General features: G+C 53.9%; 1 protein-coding gene across 2 annotated transcripts in view; it reads left to right on the top strand.

Annotated features, from left to right (window-relative positions):
* The window catches only part of CTIF (cap binding complex dependent translation initiation factor), a 210,614-nt gene that overhangs the window by 116,678 nt on the left and 74,247 nt on the right, over positions 1-19,689 (top strand). The window contains exons 7-8 of one of the 2 annotated variants that reach the window (XM_028098331.2): positions 5,745-6,228; positions 9,338-9,637. In XM_028098331.2, coding sequence (XP_027954132.1) covers positions 5,745-6,228; positions 9,338-9,637 — 784 coding nt within the window. Of the gene's footprint in view, positions 1-5,744; positions 6,235-9,337; positions 9,638-19,689 lie in introns of both variants that reach the window. The other variant, XM_028098329.2, reaches the window with a different exon arrangement.

Here is a 19,689-nt window from a genome sequence, read left to right as displayed (position 1 = left end):
GCAACTGCTGACAAATATTTGTGAATGGCCAGAGCAGGGAAGCCTGGGTCTCCATTGCTGGGGGCCGAAGCCCGGCCCCCAGTCTGCTCCAGTGGCTAGGGCTCTCTCAGTCCTTTCCCATGCTCAGGCCGTGGGCCTCGTGTGGCCATCACCGCAATAGATCTCAGTGGTAACTCGGCCCTTCTCTCCTGAATGGCTGGATCTGAGGGCAAAGGGGAGACAGACCGGAGGTGGGCACTGGGTGCTGGGACTAGCTGACAGGCTAGGCACACTCCGGAGGGTGTGTGGGACTTCACCTCACCGCGCCTCAGTTGACTTATCTGTAAAGTGGGAAGAAAACTTCTTGACCAGCCTGCACCCAGAGACCAGTCCCAAGCAGTCAGCGGCCCTGAGAACTAGTCAGAGCCTTGAATGGGAAGAAGAGGGAAAGAAAAAGGCTTCGTGCCCGCTGCCTCCAATGGTATCTGACTCTTCTGTGCCCCTGCCCCCCGCCCAAGGGCCCACCCAGCCAGTATCATTGGCCATCCAGCCCCCTATGAGCCCTCCTTTTGACTCCATTGTCTTGCCTGCCCAGGTAGGAGGGGGCCCATAAGGGTGGACTACCCAGGCCTCCCCTCCTGCCTACAGACAGCACTCCGTTAGGAGTGCCACCCAGGCAGAATGGGTCTGAGAACACCCACTAAATGCCCAGCAACCTGGACATTCCTGGTCATTGCTGGATGGACAGAACTGGCTGGCTCCAAGGTCTTGCAAACTAGGATGACTTGGAGTTCCAGGCCCCCCAAAATTTCCAGCAAGAACAGAGAATGTCCGCAAGATCTAGCTGCTTTCTTTCTGAGCCCCTGACCACCAGCCATGTCAAAAGTACCTCCTTCCTCCTCCAGGTGGAGAGAAGTTTTGTTTTGTTTTGTTTTGTTTTTTGTTTTGTGGGGGGAAGGAGGGAGGATGTTAGGCAGAGACAGGGAAATCCCTGATATGGCAGGTGGGAAGCCAGACAGTTTCAAGACAAATGCAGGGAAGGACTTGGTCAACCATCGTTTGGGGGCATTCCTTGGGCTGTAGCTGTAGGCACCGCAAATTTTCTAAATAAGGATGGGAAAAGTCGTGAGAATCAAGTGTTATCTGCCAGGGAATTTCCAAGGTTCTTCTCTGGGCTTAAAAATTACTCATACTCCAAGAACAAAGAGAGTGGAAGGAGAGAGGGCAAATTACTTGAAAGTCATTGAAAAATAAAACAGGGAGAATTCACAAAATGTCACAGGCGTGTGGCACCCTGAGGAGTGGGAGGGCCATGGAATTCCTCCAGCTCCCAGGTCCCGGCTCTCCTGGTGGAGGCTGGTCTACGCCTCTCAGGTGAGGGCCACCGGCTTCCGAGCCGACCTGTGGCCCAGGCATCTGGGTTTAGGTCTGGGCAGTCTGAAGGCCGGTTGGTGATCCTGGAAAGAAGTTGACCCAGTGACTCACTTTGCGGACGGGGACCAGCACTTGCCTGCGGGCCTGTGCTCATGAGCCCTGCCCCTCGGTGGATGCAAACTGACCGTCTTCCAGAACTTAAAGCATTGGTGCCTCGCTGATCCCTGTTTTTAGCATGAGTCCACTGGGGAATAAAGCTGAGGGTTGTAGGCATGCTGGCGGAGGTGAGGGGTGTGAGATGGAGAGGCTGCCTCTTCCACCCGAGGATCAGGGCAGCGCGGGTCTTTGCACCAGGGATGTGCTTCAGACCCAGTGAGATTGAACCTGGACATCAAGGATGAAAAATACCATGCAGGCCTCATGAGAAGGGCCCAGGGAATACCCAGGCAGCTGGACTCCATGCCATGTACCAGGCTTCCGTAGATGTTTCTATAGTGACTCTTAAATTATTAAAATAAATACAGACAACTAGAAACCCTGAACATTCTATATAAAAGCAAACATAAGAGGACTCTGAAAGGTTGGAGAGAAGGCAGACCAGCTGGGGACCATGGTGCCCAAGGAATGATAGCATAGTATCTTGCTCGATTTCTTCCTGGCCTCACAGGTCCCAGACTTGGAGCCAAACAAGCCAGCAACCCAGAAATGCCAGTAGGCACAGGCAGACCAAGAAGCCCCAACAAAAACCCGCCCTCTCTAGCCAGAGGACTAGGAAAGGGGCAGCCTCGCAAGGCAGAAAACTCTTGGATGATAACACTCAACTCTAGGCAAACCCCCCTGAAAAAAAAGCAGGCTCCGCCCTGACTCACACAAGCAAAGGCCAAGGAAAGAGCCAAGAGTTGACACTCACCGGGCTGTGAGGAGGCTCCCAAATGCTCCACCAGGGTGGTGTCAGAAAGGCTGAGTGAGGACTTGGGACTCGCCCTCCCACCCCATGGGGCACAGAGCACCCCTCCCTCTGTGTCAGTGGGGAATAACAGTGTGTACCCTTCTCCTAGCCAGGGGGGCATCAGTGTGGGGAGCCAGAACTCCCACCCCTGCTCAGCAATAAAGAGGACCTCCCGTGGGGTGTCAGAGAAGGCCCAGTAGGGAACCTGACCTCTGTTCCCCGCTTGGCAGTAACAAGGCCCGGCAGCCCTTTCCACTACTGGAGCAAGGTCAGAGGAAGCCCGCTAAAACCGCTCTAAGACTCTGGACTTAACGAAGTCCAGACTCACATAACATAATACCCAAGAGGTCCAGGTTTCAACCAAAAATCTCCTAGTCATACTGAAACCCAGAAAGATCTCAACTGAATGAGAAAATACACTAGATGCCAAGACCAAGATGACAGAAACGTTAGAATTACCTGACAAAAGATTTTAAAGCAACCAGCCTAAAAATGCTTCAAAGGACAGTTAGGAACACACTTGAAACAAATGAAAAATTAGGTCTTGGCAAAGAAACAGAAGCCATGATAAAGACCCAAATGAAACTTCATAGTTAAATTAAAAACTCAATGCATGGCCTCCACAGCAGAATGTAGGGACAAGGGAAAGAACCAGTGTACTAGAAGATAGAATAGAAATGATCCTGTCTGAGCCACACAGAGAAAATAGGCTGGGGGAGAAAAAAAAAAAAAAAAGGAGAAGGAGCTTCTGGGACCTGGGAGTCCACAATATAGTACCTAACATGCATGTTCTCAGAATCCGTACAGTCAAGGAGGGGAATTACCCAGAGAAATAATGACTGAAAACAGCTTGTGTGTTGGTGGTGGGAATGTAAAATGGTACAGCATCTCTGGAAAAGAGTTCAACAGTTTGGGTTTGTTTGTTTTTTAACTAAATGAGCAACTACCCTGGGGCACCTGAGTGGCTCGATCGGCTAAGCATCAGACTCTGGTTTCAATCTCAGGCTTGTGAGATGGAGCGCCACGTGGGGCTCTGCGCTGGGCTTGGAGCCTGCTGGGGATTCTGTCGCTCCCTCTTCCTCTGCCCCTACCCCCTCTAAAAAAAGAGAAAAAGGAAAAGGCATCCATGTTCATTTAGAAAACACAAAAAAGAAAAGAAGAATCCTCAACCCATCCCCCAGAGATAACCACAGTTAGCATTTTGGTATCTGCTTCCAGATTTTTCTAGGCACATAAATATCTGCCTTAAAAAATAGCACCATGTTACACATTCTGCAACATGTGCTTTCTTCCATCAACCAGAGTCAAGTCAATGGGGTGCAAGACCGTTTCATTGCTCAAATCATGATCTGTGCCCCTTTCCAGCAGGAAGGAGCTAGAGTCGTCATCACCCCTATACCTCAAGAATGAGGAACGGCAACAGCCAGGGGTGGTGTTGGCTCATGGAGACCAAACAGCTACCGTCCTAAATAAAATGAGATTCGTCCGAAAAACAAAAAACAAACAAACAAACAAAAAAAACACAACATGTTCTTAATGTTCCACGTTCAGTTTCTCACTGTTACACACTGCCATGATGAACATCCTTGTACCTACATCCCTACTAGGCAAAGGCAAGTCTTTTGATTATTTCCCTTGGATAAATTGCCACAAGCGGAATTACAAGGTCCAGTGGTTTACATGTTCTAGAGGCTCTTGTAACAAATCGTCAAATTTCCCTCCAGAAACATACTAATTTCTACTTCTAATATACAATGTTTTTAGTTACCATTTGTGTGGAAACAAAAGATTACACACCTGTCTCCCACTTAACAACTTTAATTCCCCCTTGAAAACCCTGCCAGTAGGGAAAGATTTTCAATGAAAAAAAAAAGTTGTTTTCATTTATTTTAATGGGAAAGTGATATGTTTAGCCTCAACCCAAGATGCCTCCAAATTTTCACAGATACAACATTATCAACTGAACATTGAAACTGACTTTATACAAGTAACAGTTTCAAAGTCAATAAATACCTTTTTTGTTCATAAAATGCAATGCAGTGCAGTGAAGATCTGTTCTACCCACCGAAGACATGGGTCACAGACGAGGGTATAAGCCTCATTCTTTAGAAGGTAAAGTCTTCTTTCTGCAAACTTCCTTCACCAACTTTGCAACGTTTGAGGGGCTCTTGGTCATCTTGTTCTCCATCTGCACTTCATATAAAGTCATGCTGTGGAAAATACTGTGAGGTTGGACGCGAAAGGTTTTCCAGAGTTGGAAGCAGCCTTTGTGCACAAGACCGGAGGGTCCCCAGGATGCCCCCTCCCATGCCCTCGCTTGCCTTCAGTCCACAAATCAAAACGTTTGGGGTTCATCCCATGTGCACACCTCAAGTCTGGTCCATGTGATATTCTCTGCCTCCGAAATAGCGTGTCCAGTAAGTCAGTGAGTCACATGTCACTCTCGTATTAGTTAGCTCGGACTCCCGTAACAAAATACCAAAGACAGGGTGCCTCAACAACAGAAATTGAGCTTCTGAGAATTCTAGAGGCTGGAAGTCCAAGGTTAAGGTGTCTGCAGGATTAGCGTCTTCTGGGGCATCTCCCCTCGCAGATGGCTGTCTTGCCATCTCCTCACACGGTCTTTCTTCTGTGTGCCTGCATCCCTGGTGTCTCTCTGTGTCTAGATTTCCTCTTGTCATAAGGACACCAGTCAGATTGGATTGGGGCCCACCCTAATGGCCTAACGGATTAACTTAATCCCCTCGTTAAGGGCCCTCTCTTCAAATACAGCCACATTCTTAGGTAGTAGGGATTGGGGCTTCCACATGTGAATTGTGGGGCTGAGAGACACATAATTCGGCCCGTAACAACTTCTCATTGTATATTTTGTTAGTAGACTTGGGGATAGAAATGTCAATCTACCAAAAACAAAAACAAAAACAAAGGTTGTTTAACAAATGCTATAGCTTTACAAGAGCCATTATGGTAAAAATCCATGAACCGAATAGTTGTTACGAGACACAGGTCTGTGTATCTGTCTTTGCTGGAACATGCATGGAATATGTTTGGAAGCTTCCCAAAATGGTAGCAGTTGCCTTAAGAGTACCCGCTGGGTGTCTATGGTCGTCAGGAGGATTCACTGTCTCCTCCAGCGCCTCCTTTGAACTTGGTTCCCCACACATGTGCTGATGTGTATTCTAATAAGGGGATAAAATAACACTTGAACTCAAGGACCGACCTGAACCCTCGGGAATACAGGGACCTGTCTGTCTCCTGCTATGCGGTATCCACAGGCCCCATCACAGAGCCTGGCCCAGAGGAGGTGCTCAGGAAGCATGAATGAATGAATGAATGAATGAATGAATGAACAACTCAGTGAACTGCTGTCCTGGTGTTTGGCACAGGGACCCCGAGCAGCCCTCCGGTGACCCTCTGTGTCTCTTGCCCCTTTGGTTCGCAGACGGCAGCAGAGACCTCCAGGAGGAAACAAGCCCCAACAGCACGGTGACCACCAGCCGGGCAGTGCCAAACACAACAGGGACCACCAGAAATCCTACCCGGGGGGCTCAGTGCCCCACCCCTCAGGGAGGCCCACCCATCACGGCTACAGCCAGAACCGGCGCTGGCACAACAACATGAAGCACCCCCCAGGCGACAAGGGGGAGGCAGGCACCCACCGCAATGCCAAAGAGACCGTGACCATGGAGAGCGCCAAACTTGAGGACGCCCTGGGGGACACGGGGCACAGCGGCCTCGAGCCCCCCCGCAGCCCTGATGCCCCAGCCCCCTTGGCTTCTGAGAGGCTGCCCCCACAGCAGCCAGGGGGTCCGGAGGCTGAGACAAAGCGTAAAGACAGTATTATTCCCGAGCGCATCGGGGAGCGGCCCAAAATTACCCTGCTCCAGTCTTCCAAAGACAGGCTGCGGCGAAGGCTGAAAGAAAAGGTACCGGTAATTGAATTTTTGTTGTTCTCTTGCACCAGGGAGGACAGCGCGAGGTAGGCACTTTGGTAGGTGGGCACGGGTTTGAGGGGGCCGTCACTGCCTTAGGGACCCCTGGCCACCAGAGGGCTGGCCCGTGGCCAGCTCTGCATGAACCCCTCCAGCACATATCAGCTCCTCGCCTTCTGGTCCCCCGAGAGGCCCACGGGGGCACCGGGCACCAGCCCCCCAGCCTGAGAGGGAAGGGGAGGAAGGGGCACGTGGCCGAGGGCGGTGGGAAGGGAATGGGGAAAGCCTGGGTCTTCCCTCCAGCCTTCTCTGCGGTCAGACACTGCCCTGATAGTGCTAAAGGGCATTTGGGGGGACCTCAGAGCTGGTATGATGAGAAGGACGGACGCTTCTCCCCCAGGTAAGTGCCGGCCAGCTGCGGTCCCCAGCAGGGTCGAGAACAAAGGTGAGTTGGGCAGAATGTGAGCAGGCCTCAGCTTGGCCATTCTTCTCCTTCATCAGCAGCCAGGGAAGGGTCTAAGGGACAAAACTTTAAGGAGGCCTCCCTTCCTCCCCGCTGCCAGCGTTCCACAGGTCTCAACCCTGTATTGACACAGCCCTGAGAGTAGGGCCTTCTTAAATGTTGCCCCCTGCCTCCCGCCCCGAGCCTCTCTGTCTTCACTTTACCCTTGGCCCTGGCTTCCAGAGCCTGGCTTGCTGATTCAGGAGGACATGTCCCTGAGCCTCTAGCAAAGGGATGGGGCTGTGTCACTGGCAGCCTCAGGTCCACTGTGCTCACCCTAGACCCCCTTCCTGCCAGAGATGCAGGAGACGTCACCTTGGGGAGGAGCTGTTCCTGAGAAAGGCCGACTTGCCCCCAGCCCACCCCAGAGTCCTACTTCTGGGGCTTTTGCAGAGCGCAAAGCTGTGGGCTTCTCCCCAGCCTCTCGACCGCCTACTCTCCTCCACCTTTTGCCCAAGAAGCCAGGTCCAGGGGGCGCCTGGGTGGCTCAGTCGGTTAAGCGTCTGCCTTCGGCTCAGGTCATGATCCCAGGGTCCTGGGATGGAGCCCCGCATCGGGCTCCCTGCTCGGCGGAGAGCCTGCTTCTCCCTCTCCCTCTGCCTGCCACCCTGCCTACTTGTGCTCTCTCTCTGTCAAATAAATAAATAAAATCTTAAAAAAAAAAAAAAAAAGCGAAGCAGCCAGGTCCAGGTCCACACTCAGGCAGGACGAGGCAGGCGAGAGCCCTTCCCGAGCCAGCACATGAAGCGGAGGTGCTGCTCCTGGCACCCTTTGCAGCCCTGAGTTCCCACCCCACCACTCCCCGGGGGGCAAGCAGTTGTGAGGAGGTCCAGGAGGAAAGCGCCATTCATTTCCCTGCTTCTCGAAGGTGGGAGCCTGGAAGTGGTTCCCAGCTGGTGACCAGTATGTCTTCTCCTGAAGACCTTCTAAGACCTATTCCTACAGCCTGGCCAGGGTTGGGGGGGTTATTCATTACATTCCCTTCAGTTCTACTAAATGTAGCTGCAGTGTCCTAGAGTGGAAACAACATGGGCTTGAGAGTCCAGCAGACCAGCTGATGCTCACTCTGCCTTTGACTGGCTAGGTGACCTTGGGCAAGTCACCTAACCTCTCTGAGCCCCAGTTGACTCATCGGTACCCACCTTGCAGATAGACCGTGAAGATGAAATGTCATGACATGCGTAAAGACCCCCATGGGTGGTGGTTATTTTATGTACAGACCACTCTTCTGCCCTGGGGCCCAGATAGTTGGGCAGTGGGGTGGGCAAGGAGGGGCTAGAATAAGGGTAGATTCATAGCCCCTATACATGGGTTTCAAGGACTCCCCTTAGATGAGGCCCCCTGGATTCCTAAACCAGGAGGACATTGGCATAGGCAGTAGCAGGGCTCAGGGAAAACGACACATCATCTAACCTCCTCATCTTACTGGTGAATAAACTGAGGCCCAGAGAGTGAAACCACTGCCAAGAGCCATATAGCTAGAGGCAGACGGCAGGTTCTAGGACCCTGGTCTGTGCCTCCCAGCCTAGAGCTCTCCTTGTTGAGAACAGAAGGGCAAGCGTGGGACCTCACTTTATGTCCCTGACCCTGCCCTTCACCCCGATCTTACATTGCAGCAGTTAGGGTGATCACATGCTTGGCCATCAATCCATTGCTTTTGAATAAATACTTCTGAGACTGTCAGATGCCATTTTCTTCCTTCACCAGCCCGGGTCTGATCCACTTGCAGTGAAACTTCTTAAGGGTGTTGAGTTTGTTGTTTGAAACTTCCTTCCAGGAAGTGCCAATCGATTTAGTGGCACATGGCAGGATTCCTTGGTAGATAGCATTTGTTATAGAAGGCCAGCACAATCTCCATAGGACACAAAACCAGGGCCATATTTACCCAGAGAACACGAGCGTCCTTGGGCTGTAGGAACCAAGAGTCTGGTAGACAAGGTAGCCATTCCATGGGCACCTTTAACCAAGGTGGCAGGCATTTTGGATACCTCCCTCCTTCCTGCAAAAAAATATTTTATTTGTTATCTAATTTCATCTTTTGCAAGCCCCATTAAGTCATTTCCAGCTTGAGACATTTTATAGGCAAGTAGACAGACACAGCCAATATATATGGGAGTCCTGGGTAAGAGTTAGAGCTTGCAAGAAGGGTCAGCCCCAGATGTCACAGGAGCCAAGAAAAAGGTCAGCAGAGGATCCTGGAGCCCGAGGGTCCTTGGTGGAGGTCAGCATTCCCAGAGGGACCAGACCTCAGGTTCAAGAAGGTAGGGCTGGGGGCGCCTGTGTGGCTCAGATGGTTAAGCGTCTGCCTTCGGCTCAGGTCATGGTCCCAGGGTCCTGGGATCGAGTCCTGCATCGGGCTCCCTGCTCCTTGGGAGACTGCTTCTCCCTCTGCTTCTCTCTCTCTCTCTCTCTCTCTCTCTGTCTGTCCCTCTCTCTCTCCTCCTCTGTCTCTCATGAATAAATAAATAAAATCTTAAAAAAAAAAAAAAGAAGGTAGGGCTGGGTCCTTTCTGGGGGCAGCAGCCCTCCCTCCCCCGGTCACCCCCAGCGGTATCCTCGGCTCCACTCAGGCGTGACTCAGTTTGTCTCCCACACCCCCAGGACGAAGTGGCCGTGGAGACCACCAACCCTCAGCAGAACAAGATGGACAAGTTGATCGAGATCCTGAACAGCATGCGGAACAACAGCAGCGACGTGGATGCCAAGCTCACCACCTTCATGGAGGAGGCCCAGAACTCGACCAACTCCGAGGAGATGCTGGGAGAGATCGTCCGGACCATCTACCAGAAGGCCGTGTCTGACCGCAGCTTCGCCTTCACGGCCGCCAAGCTCTGCGACAAGATGGCACTCTTCATGGTGGAGGGGACCAAGTTCCGGAGCCTGCTTCTCAACATGCTTCAGGTAACCAGACACCGGCAGCTGCGGGCCCCCGCCCCCGCCGCGCCGCGCCCGCCCCTGGGTTATTACTAGAGAGAAGGCTGCCGATTCTGACCACACTTGAACTTTTCCCCAAGTTCCACCCTTGCCCGATTAATTATAGAAAATAAAAAGGCACCCGAGGGGCGAGGGATGAGTGTCCGGATTTGCGTGTGTTTGTGTGAGTACTCCATGGTTACAATGGACCAATATACTTTTATAGGTGTTTCATGTTTAATCAGCCTCCCCCTCTCCCCGTTTCCATGATAAGAGCGCTGACGCTTGGTCTTAACCCGTCTCTGTGCTTTGACCTCTCTGCGTCTGAGAGGACTCGAACTTGGTGTGGACTTCTCCTCTTCCTCCTGCCCCAGACCACCACCCCCCAGCCCCTGGAGGTGGTGTAGCCGGTGCTTAGGTTTGGTCTGGCTGCCCGTACACTGGGCTTCCTGAAACCACCTTCAAGGCAGAGGGGAAGCGTGGAGATCCAAGACTGTCTTGTTCCTCGGTGCCTTCCCACTCAAAATCCCTCCAGAGAGCCTAATTCCGATCCTTTTCGTCTCTTCTTCCGTGGGTGCCAGCACTCAGTGCTGGTTTCATCAGTGTGAGAGGGTAGCAGGCACGGGCGTGGGCGCATAGACTAAGACTGTTCCATCTCGTAAGCTGGAGGCCAGCACCTGCTCTTCTGTCATGGGTGCGGTAGCAGGGGGCCTGGCGGCGTCAGGGAGAGGTAGCAGGTGGTACGGCATGGCCACCACGCCTGGGGACCCTTGGCTGCGGAAAAGTCGTCTGTATTCTGACTTTGTACCTTAGACTCCCTGAGATATGAGCTGAGTTTCCAGTCCAGGTGAGGTAAGACAGGAGCCTGGACGTTCTGAACGCAGAGTTCCAGAAGGGGAGGAGACCCCCTGCAGGTCTGTCTGAACAAGGGGGAGCACAGGAGAGGTCATCCAAACCCCCAGCACTTCTGAGAGGCCCAGGGGCTCCATCCATAATTACACCTGGACACCAGGCGTAAACCAAGGCATGTGGTCGCGCCGGTCTTAACCAGCTGGTTCAAAGTCTTCCGTCTCTTCCCCCCCAAAACAGGGAGGAGGGAGCCCCCTGTGTGTGCTGCCCGCAGGGCTCCATCCGTGCTGTCCTCCCCTCTTCCTGGGGAGTCTGCTCACTGCAACCTGAGCCCTCGCTGGCCAGCCCGGGCAGCTTCTTTCCAGCCCCAGGCCCCGATCAGGTTCCCATTCCTGGATCGCCCACGCTCCCCTGGTGACGAATTCCCGCATTACCTGAGGGATTTGCACATCGGGCATGTTCCTCACGGGCCGGAATGTCCTGGGAGAGTGTGGAGGGTGGCGGCGGGGAGCAGCCTGTCTGCCACGTACTGCCACGCATGGGGGAGTCAGGGATGGGATTGGCCTTTGGCTTTGGTTTTTGGTCTTTTTCAGAGAAGGGCCAGGATGGGGCAAGACTTGTAGACAATGGCTGCTAGCTCCAAGTAACCTAGCCAGAGCCAGTGGCGGACAGACATCCAGGGTGTGGGGACAAGACGCACCCGGCCGGGAAGGGCAGCTGGCCGCAGGGTCTGCCCAGGATCCTGCCCGGGTCAGGCATTTCTTCCAACGACCCGTGGTCAGAGCAGCCTTGCGCACAGTGTCCAGCAGGGCATCCATCCTGGGACATGCTCAGCCACAGAAGGGGCTCCGTGGCACACCCGCCTCTCCATCAGCCACAAAGTGGACTGGCTTAGCCCAGCAGGAAGGGAACCTGTTTGGCCCCGCCGAACTCAACAAGTCCTCTTTGCATCCCCTGGCTAATAACGTCTTGTGGAATTAGTGTGCCAAGAGACATAGTTTGGCAAATGCTAGCGCAGGGCAAGAGCACTAAATTGAGAGCCGGGAAACAGAGCTTCTCGGCCTGATTCAGCGGTCAGCGGCTGGTGCTGGGTCTCTGCTGGCTCCCACTGGGAAGGGCTTGGCTTGGCTGCTTGACCCTCCTCTGTGGACCTTACAGGTTGACGCTGCTGGAGATGAGTCAGGGGCCTTGAGAAGGGACCCCACGGGAGCCTCGTCCACCCTCACTTTCCCTGGGTCCTGCCATTGCCAGAAACAGTCCTGGATGCCTCTAGTCCTCAGAACCCCACCCACCCCGTAGCATGGCTCAATGACAGGTATGACATATGCTTTGGGAGCCAGACCAGGAGACCCAGCCCTACTGATGCCACCTCGTCTCTGGGGCAGAGGAAGGCTGTCAGTCCCACATCTGCCATTTGCCTGGGTAGAGTATTTGTGGGTCAGGTATTGAGAAATCTAAATGTCCCCTGTAGGCCCCCACTTACCGCCTCCTTCACCGCCTGCAGCCCCAGCTTTTGTGTAAGCTAAGGAGAGAGCCCCTTGAAGGGCTTGAGCTGGACACTCACTTTCAAGGCCCTTGGGCAGGCTGGATATGCTGCCGTGGGGCTGCCTCTAAGCTCCTGACGGACCAACTCCCTGACTACAAGGCCCAGAGGAAGCCAACCCCGTGGGTCTGCTCGGGCCCCCTCGGGCCCTGCTGTCTCTCCCTGGCACTGAGGAGGTGGCAGATTGAAGTCAGCTTTCCAAGCAGCATGATTCATGGCCGGCGACCGCCCCAGACTCACAAGGTACAAGAAAAGAGGGAAGTGGACATGGCTCATCCAACCCCACTTTCCTTCTTCATGCCCACAGGGGTGCCTTTTTTGACTTGCCTTCATTTTCTGGCAAACCTGATTTGTGTCCCTCTCCTGGCAGACAGTCCCCGGCCCCCAGAGGTCTTCCCTTCCCTTTCTCCCTGTGCAGCTCATACTCAGCTCTGTCCTCTCGAGGCCCACTGCCTCTGGGTCTCCAGCCGGGCACAGTTGGGCTGCTGCCGCCACGTCAGAGGCCCGGCTTAGTGATGCCGGCTGAAACGGGGCCGGGGTGTGAAGTGCCCTGTGAACACAGCTCCCAGCGCTGGCTTTGGACGGTGCTCTCCTTGGCTGACTGCTTTTGCTGCCTGGGTTTCAGCAGTGGGACCTGGCAGTGTAGGGGGAGAGGGGCAGGCTCTGCTGTAGGGGACACTCTGGCAGAGGCATGAGAGCTGCCTGCCAAGCTGGGGTGCGGAAACTGCGGGGCGGTAAGTGGGGCCAAAGTGAGGTCAAACGGCCTTGAACCCTTCCCAGCCAGAGACTCGGCATTGTCCTCTCCAGGAACCCAGCAACACTGCCCTCATAAGCCAGGACAATGCCAGAGCCCCGAGGGTTTCAGTGGACCCATCGCCAATCCCATAGCTCAAAAATGATCTTCGATTTTTACATCAAAACCGACTTGTTTTGCCTTAAATGTGGGGTCCTTTTTTTTTACTGTTCTTATAAATAAAATTCCACTTTTTAAATGTCTGTTATGCATCGAGCGTTAGATCAGTGTTTCTCATCAGATCGGTGCTTCTCAAACCTGAATGTGCCTTTGAATCGCATGGTATTTTGTTTAAATGCAGGTTCTGGTTCCGTAGTTCTGAGTGCACCCTGAGATTCTCAGATCTGACGAGCTCCCAGATGATGTGGGCACTGTGGGCACTGTGGGCCCAGGGACCTGACGCTTTGAGTCACAAGGCCTTGTATTGGATGACTGGCGATTTGTGGGTGAGGGGTCAGTTTCATAGATGGGCCCACTGAGGCACAGTCTTTTATTGGTGTGCTTGTCAGGCAGGGGGATCCGGCCTGGGAACTCTGAGTTTCAGCCCCCGGGTTTTCTGTAGGCCAGTGGTTCTCAGCCTAGCTGCCCACTAGAGTCATGTGGAGAGGAGCCTACTGGTGCAGGGGTCCTACCCCAGACCAGCGGAATTAGATTGTCCAGGGACACCGGGCCATCCTTTAGAAAGATTTCTGCTGCTGTGTAGGCAGGTGAGCACCACTTGTGAGGTAGATACTCCAGAGACGCCCCGGCTGTGCCACCATTGTCCCTTATGAACCAGCGGCCCTGCCTGTCATCCGGGAGCCAGTCAAGAAATTTGTAGCAGGTACGTAGCAGAGGAGTGTGGAGGACGCAGAGCCTGAGCTGGGGAGCGAGCACCAGAGCAGGAGGCGTGACAGCTGAGACAGTCCCTTCGCCTTGCCCGGCCTCAGGTTCCCCTCTGGGCAGTGAGAAAGCTGTTCTGGACCATCCCGGGGGCCCTTTCTCACATTCCTTGCCACCATTCCGGGGTTCCTCCGGAAGCAGCTCCGCACTAACCAAGTCAACCAAGCGGGAGCCCAGAGTTGCCTCTCCTCACCGCTGGCCCTATTCCTCTCTGTCCGCGGCTTGTCTCCCTGTGTCCTTTTCCTTTTTCTTGGCCTCGGACATTTGTCGCAGCAGCTATCACGTGTTTTAGGGAAAGGACCTCACTCTGAACCCACGTGGCCCGGGTGTGCCAGAGGCCTGGCCACCCGGCAAAGCTGGGAAGGAGGCTGGCTTCACCGCCTGGCTCCCGACTTCACGTTTGCAGGGTCCCACACCCACTGGAGTGTGTGCCTTGATGCTGTCTGACTTCTAGGAGAATGTGGGGTGCCCAGGACCCCCGGGTGACCGAAGTCACCAAAACTCTTGGCCTTGATCCTCACCCAGGAATTGCGGGATGATAATGGGGTGGGGGGCGGGAGGCCGGGGGGAGGCTCCAGCTTCACGAGGCGGGGAAGAATGACTGCGCCTCTTTCTATGGGACCCTCTGGAATGAGAGGAATTGGAGACCGGAGCCCCCTCCGCCCAGCACTGCCCTGTCACCACCCCAGGCCTTCCCCTTGGGCTCCGGGAGTGCTCCTTCGCCAAGGTATGCGTGGGTAGTACAAGTTCAAGCCCTCCTGTGTTGACATGTGCGTGCCCTGTTTAGCCGAGGGGTGTCTGCATCTGAGCTATGCAGAGCGGAGTATTATTAGAGCAGGCATCAGTGTGTCTGTAACTGTCTGTAACTGACCCCAGCTCGCCCTAGCAACCGTTGCCAACAACACATCTAACAGAAGGATGCGATACCTTTTTTGAAAAAAAAAAAAAAACAAGTCATCTCAACTCAAGTCGTAAACACAGCAGGGCTGTTGTGGAAAAAAACAAAAAACAAAAAACAAAAACGCCAAATCGGACTCTGGCATATGACCAGATTTCCAAATAAATTGCTCTCCACCAGCGCCTTCTATAAGATTGTCTCTTAAAAAAAAAACAACTGGTCTCAAGCTAGAGAACAGATAAATTCTTGCGTTTCTGGCTGGGTCACTGGTCAGCACTGTGTTTGGGGCTTTTGATACGTGGAAGCTCCACTGAGTGGCGCCGGGGGCTGCAAGGGGGTTCTTGAGGGGTCTGTGGGAGTGATTTTAACTATGGGTTTTAGGCCCGGAAGGCGCACTCACGATTTCCTGGCCTGGCGGCCCCATCAGCACATCAAAAACATAAGATACATCTCCAGGGCTGGTGGGACACATACACCGTACTCTTGCCCTGTTCCCCTCATCCTCTGCACCTTGTCTTGGTCCCACATTTGCTGGCTCGGGCAGAGGCCCTGGGCCATCCTTCTAACTGCACTCATCAGAGGGAACTTCCCTCTCTCCTGGTTATCGCAAGGTCTCAGGAAAATCAAACCTGTTCCTCCTCACCCACAACCTGGAGCTCCTAACTCCCGTCTTTTACAGGGAGAGCGGGGAGAGGGGCTAACGTTGATCCTTGGGGTTCTAACCAGCTCTAAATGTAAACTCGAGAGCAGGAGTCCTGGCTGAGTTGGCATCAGTCCCCAGCTGCTGACATCATGACTTGGGCATAGTGGTGCTCAGGAAATGCTTGTAAGGGAAGGATGGAGCCCTCCGTCTTAAGTCTCAGTGCTCCCTGCTGGGTGATGGGCTCCTCCACTCCTGAGCACTTTGTGTATGAATGTCAAGACTCTCTCTCTGAGCTGGGTTCCAGGGCAGGAGTCCTTCCCCGTGTTTACAGGTGAGAAAAGTGGCTCAGGAAAGCTACAGGCCTTATCCAAAATCGTTGGGCTGAATGGAGGCTAGTTAGTCCAGCACCCCAAGCTCCTGACTCCCATGCCACCACCACCCACCCCCCGCGCCAGATAGGGTGTAAAGGTCAAAAAGTTGGGAAGATCAGGAATCTGTCTCCTGAAGCTGTCAGTGGGGATTCCAAAATCCACCCTTCCAGTATAATCCCACTGTATTTCCAGCAGTCTCGGAGTCTGAGCTTTCTGGGTCAGGGGAGGGCTGAGGGTGTCTGCGGAATCACCTTCGCATCTCCATTGGCTTTATCCAGATGAACCACACAGCTGCTATTCCTGAGGTGAGGTCTGGTTCTCCCCCTGGCACCCTCTCTCTGCTCAGACCTCCCTCACTTCTGCACGCCCACTGCTGAGCTGACATGCACTCCAGGCATGGAAACTAATTTTACTGTTGGCCCGAGCCAGGCATACCCAGGGATAGAAGCGCATTGTTCTGTGCATTCCAGAGCCTGAGCAAAGCCCGGGGCTGTACCCACCCTGAGTTCCCCTCCACTGGTTGCTAGAAATCAAGAGGGGATAAAGCAAAGGGCTCCCAGCAATGCAGACCACTTTCCCCGTGGGCAGACTGTGGATGGCGATTGCAAAGACCCACAAAAGTCTTTTTCTCTTTATAAAAAAAAAAAGTTAGCCCACCTGCTGGCCAGGGTGTGAGCACCCTTTGAGTCTTTATGCCTGCCCGTACTGAAGTCCTTGCCCTGTGAGGGCCATGGGGAGCTGCAGACATATCCCCCCGATGGTGGGCACCAGCCAGCCTGCCTCCCATGCCATGGGAGACCGACTGTCCCAAGAGCTTGACCTTCTGTGTCAGAGTCCATGGCAGGCACAGCCACTGTGCCAGGGAGAGCCGATGCTTGGCTGCTACGCAGGCTCTTAGTGCACCCTAACAGAACCAGCGGGGACACACTTGTTGCCCACCCTGGCTTTGGAATGAGTGGATTGTACCTTCTTTCTTCCAATCCTCATTTCTTCCTCTCAACAAACCCGTTATTGAGCCTTTGCCACGTATCTGGCCCCATGGCCCAGCCTGCTGACATGTCGTCTCTGCTAATCTGCCCACCCCTCTGGTCTTCTCCCAGTTTGTGCAGATGGGGGTACTGTCCAGAGTCTGAGTGCTGTACCTGAGGCCCCAACTGGAATGTCTCAAAGGCCCCAGGTTTCTCAGATTGTTCACCTTGGGGTGGCATGTGGTGGGGGGGGGGGTGGGGGGAGGGCATGGTGGCTTTCGAAAGTGCTAAATGGAACTTTGGAATGCTGGGTGGGACAGAAGCAGCCTGTGACCTGAACGGGAAAAAAAGCATTTTGAATTTTTAATCGGAAAATAAGGAGAGGAAAGAAAATGACCGTGGACCCTCAGTAAGTCCCAGAAGGAGCCCAGAGCAGTAGCTTGCCCATTAAGGTTTTCTTGTTGGAGGCTGTGTCCCTTGGCGTCTTGGGAGCGGAGACTGTGTTCTTGTCATCTTTGTGCACCCCGCCCCCCTACCATGCCAGCACATAGTGGGTACTCAGCCAGCATCAGATGGTCGGTTCCAGGAGCTTCAGTCCAGCGGGGACAAAGGAGCATTGGTGACAGCAGAAGGGGACAGTTCAGCGTTCTGCTCCCGCCTGTCCTGCTCTCCGGGCCAGGGGAACTTTACCCGGGTCAGAAATTGTTTCGCCATCACCTGTGTCCCTTGCCAGGCCGTGTCCTCCTCCCTGCATACCCTCAACCCCCACCCCGGCTTCATTTTCCCTGCTAAATCCCCTGAGAGAACTTGGCCGGGGCGCTTCCCTGTCTGAGGCTGCCATGCCGAGGCCGGCACTGTAGATAAGTGGGTTATCGGAGAAGGCCAGCTCAGGTGTCCCGGGCCCCAGAGGGTCACCCCTGGCTGGCTGGCAGCTCACCCCCAGCACCTCCTCCTCTCCCCTTCCCAGAGCCAGGCCAGCAGGAGACAGCAGATCCTCCCCACGGCTCAGCGAGTGGCCGGCCCCCAGCCGCCGCTGGGAATCTGAGCTATGCTAAGCCACTCCAGATCACAGCATCGCTGCCCTGCCCAGGCACGGCCAGCCCAGACAGGGCGCCTCTACCTGCCGTGGCCGCCTCTGAAAGGCTGGCACTGCCTAGGCCGATGGAAAAAATCTCCCTGCAGGTTATGTAACTGCTCACCACCCTGTCCCTGGCTCCCCAGGGAGGCTCCCAGCCACCACCCAGGAAGCGTGGCAGTCTCCAGGCAGGTAGGGGATGGTGGAAGGTCATTCCTTCCAAGAGAAGTCAGTAGCCTTGAGTCCCTGTCCAAGGTCTTCCTCTGAACCCAGGGTCCGCAAGGCCCCAAGGAGACTGCTGTTCCCTGTAGCTTGTGGAGCTCAGACGCCTGCCCCCAGCCATGTAGCCCAGAAGAGTGAGAAAGGCTTGTCAAGGGACCTGGACTCGGCAGGAGGGGCTGAGAAGGAGAGCAGGAAGGATGGTGTCGTTGTTGGCTTGTTTGGTTTGGTTGGGTTTCTTTATTTGGCCTTTTATTGTATCGTGATAAAATACATGCAACATAAAATTTACCATTTGAACCACGTTTAAGTACGTAACTGAGTGGCACCAAGCACAACCATGAGGTTGCAGCGCCTCTACCACCATCCACCCCCAGAACCTCTCATCATCCCAAACAGAAGCCCCATAGCCACCAAACAATAACCCCCCAGCCCCTCACCTTCTGTCTCCATGACTCTCATGCTCTGCACATACCGCACATGCGTGGATTCATAAGATAGTTGTCCTTGGGTGTCTGGCTGATGTCACTTAGCAAAGTGGTTTCAAAGTTCATCCATGTAGCACATGTCGGAATGTCATTCCTTGTCACGGCTGAATAATAAATACCCCATTGTGTGGATCTGCCCATTTTGTCTGTCCGTTCATTCATCATCGGACACTTGGGTTGTGTCCTTTGGCTATTGTGAGTCACGCCGCTGTGAACGTGCCCATACGAGTATCTGTTTGGTCCCTTCTTTCCGTTCTTGTGCGTATATACCTAGAAGTGGAATTGCTGAATCACGTGGAAATTCTACTTTTAACTCTTTAGGAGCTGCCAAACTGTTTTCTGGGAGATCGTTTTTTGATGGGGGAGGTATAATGAGCCAAGATCCAAAGAAACGATGCAAGTAAGGGACAGTGGGGACACCACCTGGCCTGGCATCAAGGGTGTAAGTGAAGAGTGGGAGGAAGTCCCTAAGATGAAACGAAAGGGTTTGGACTTCATGTAGTAGGACCAGAGAGCCATTGTTGGTTCTTGAGCCGTAGCAGCCCAAAGAGAATGGTACCAAAGTTAACTAAAAATCAGAGAATGGTATGGACTGAAGGACGGATCTATAGATTAGCCATCCAACCCTTTCATATTGTAGATGAGAGACTCACCACACTGGCTCTTTCATCTGCTGAATGTTGCTGTAAGACACGTATGATGGGTTATAGGACGTTGTTCTCGGAAATCCCTTAGGTAAGAGAACCAGGAGGTCTGGGTGAGCACAGTGCTGCCGCAGGCACACCTCCCCCTCGCCGTCCTGCCCCCGTACCTGCGTGCGTTGGCTGTGCTCTGGAAGCCTGGTGTGGATGAGAGTGACTAAGCCGAAGTTAAGGAGTGTGGGAGTGGGGCAGAGAGGGTTGAGGGCATGGAAGGAGGATGACGGGACGATGTAAACAGCCAGCAAGAGTGTCACGCTTGTCTTGAACTTGCTGCTTTCAGGGCAGCTGGCTTCCGTCTCCCCAGACAAATAAGAGGTCCCCATAAGTGAACAGAAGTCTTCCCAGCTCCCCTCCGGGTGGCTACTGAGTGGTCTCCAGGCATCCCAGGATGCAGAATGCAATGCAAGGGGTCCTGGGGAAGCCGCTTGCCTCGCAAATCATCCCCCTCTTGACAGTCCTCACTAGGACTGAGCACATTCCAGAAAGGTCGTGCCCACCATGTGTGTGCGTGCCTGGATCGTGTGCAACCAAGAGCCACCACGCGACTGTATAGCGCCCAGCTCGGCCTCAAAGCAGGGGTGACACCAAAGGAGGGGGGAGCATAGGCAGT

Source organism: Eumetopias jubatus, unplaced genomic scaffold, assembly GCF_037043125.1.
Source record: "Eumetopias jubatus isolate StellerSeaLion01/CBP00866 unplaced genomic scaffold, mEumJub1_p1.0 scaffold_16, whole genome shotgun sequence".
In the NCBI taxonomy this organism is placed as follows: Eukaryota; Metazoa; Chordata; class Mammalia; order Carnivora; family Otariidae; genus Eumetopias; species Eumetopias jubatus.
The sequence above is the reverse complement of the archived record's forward strand: the minus strand, read 5'-3'. Positions and strand labels throughout refer to the sequence as shown.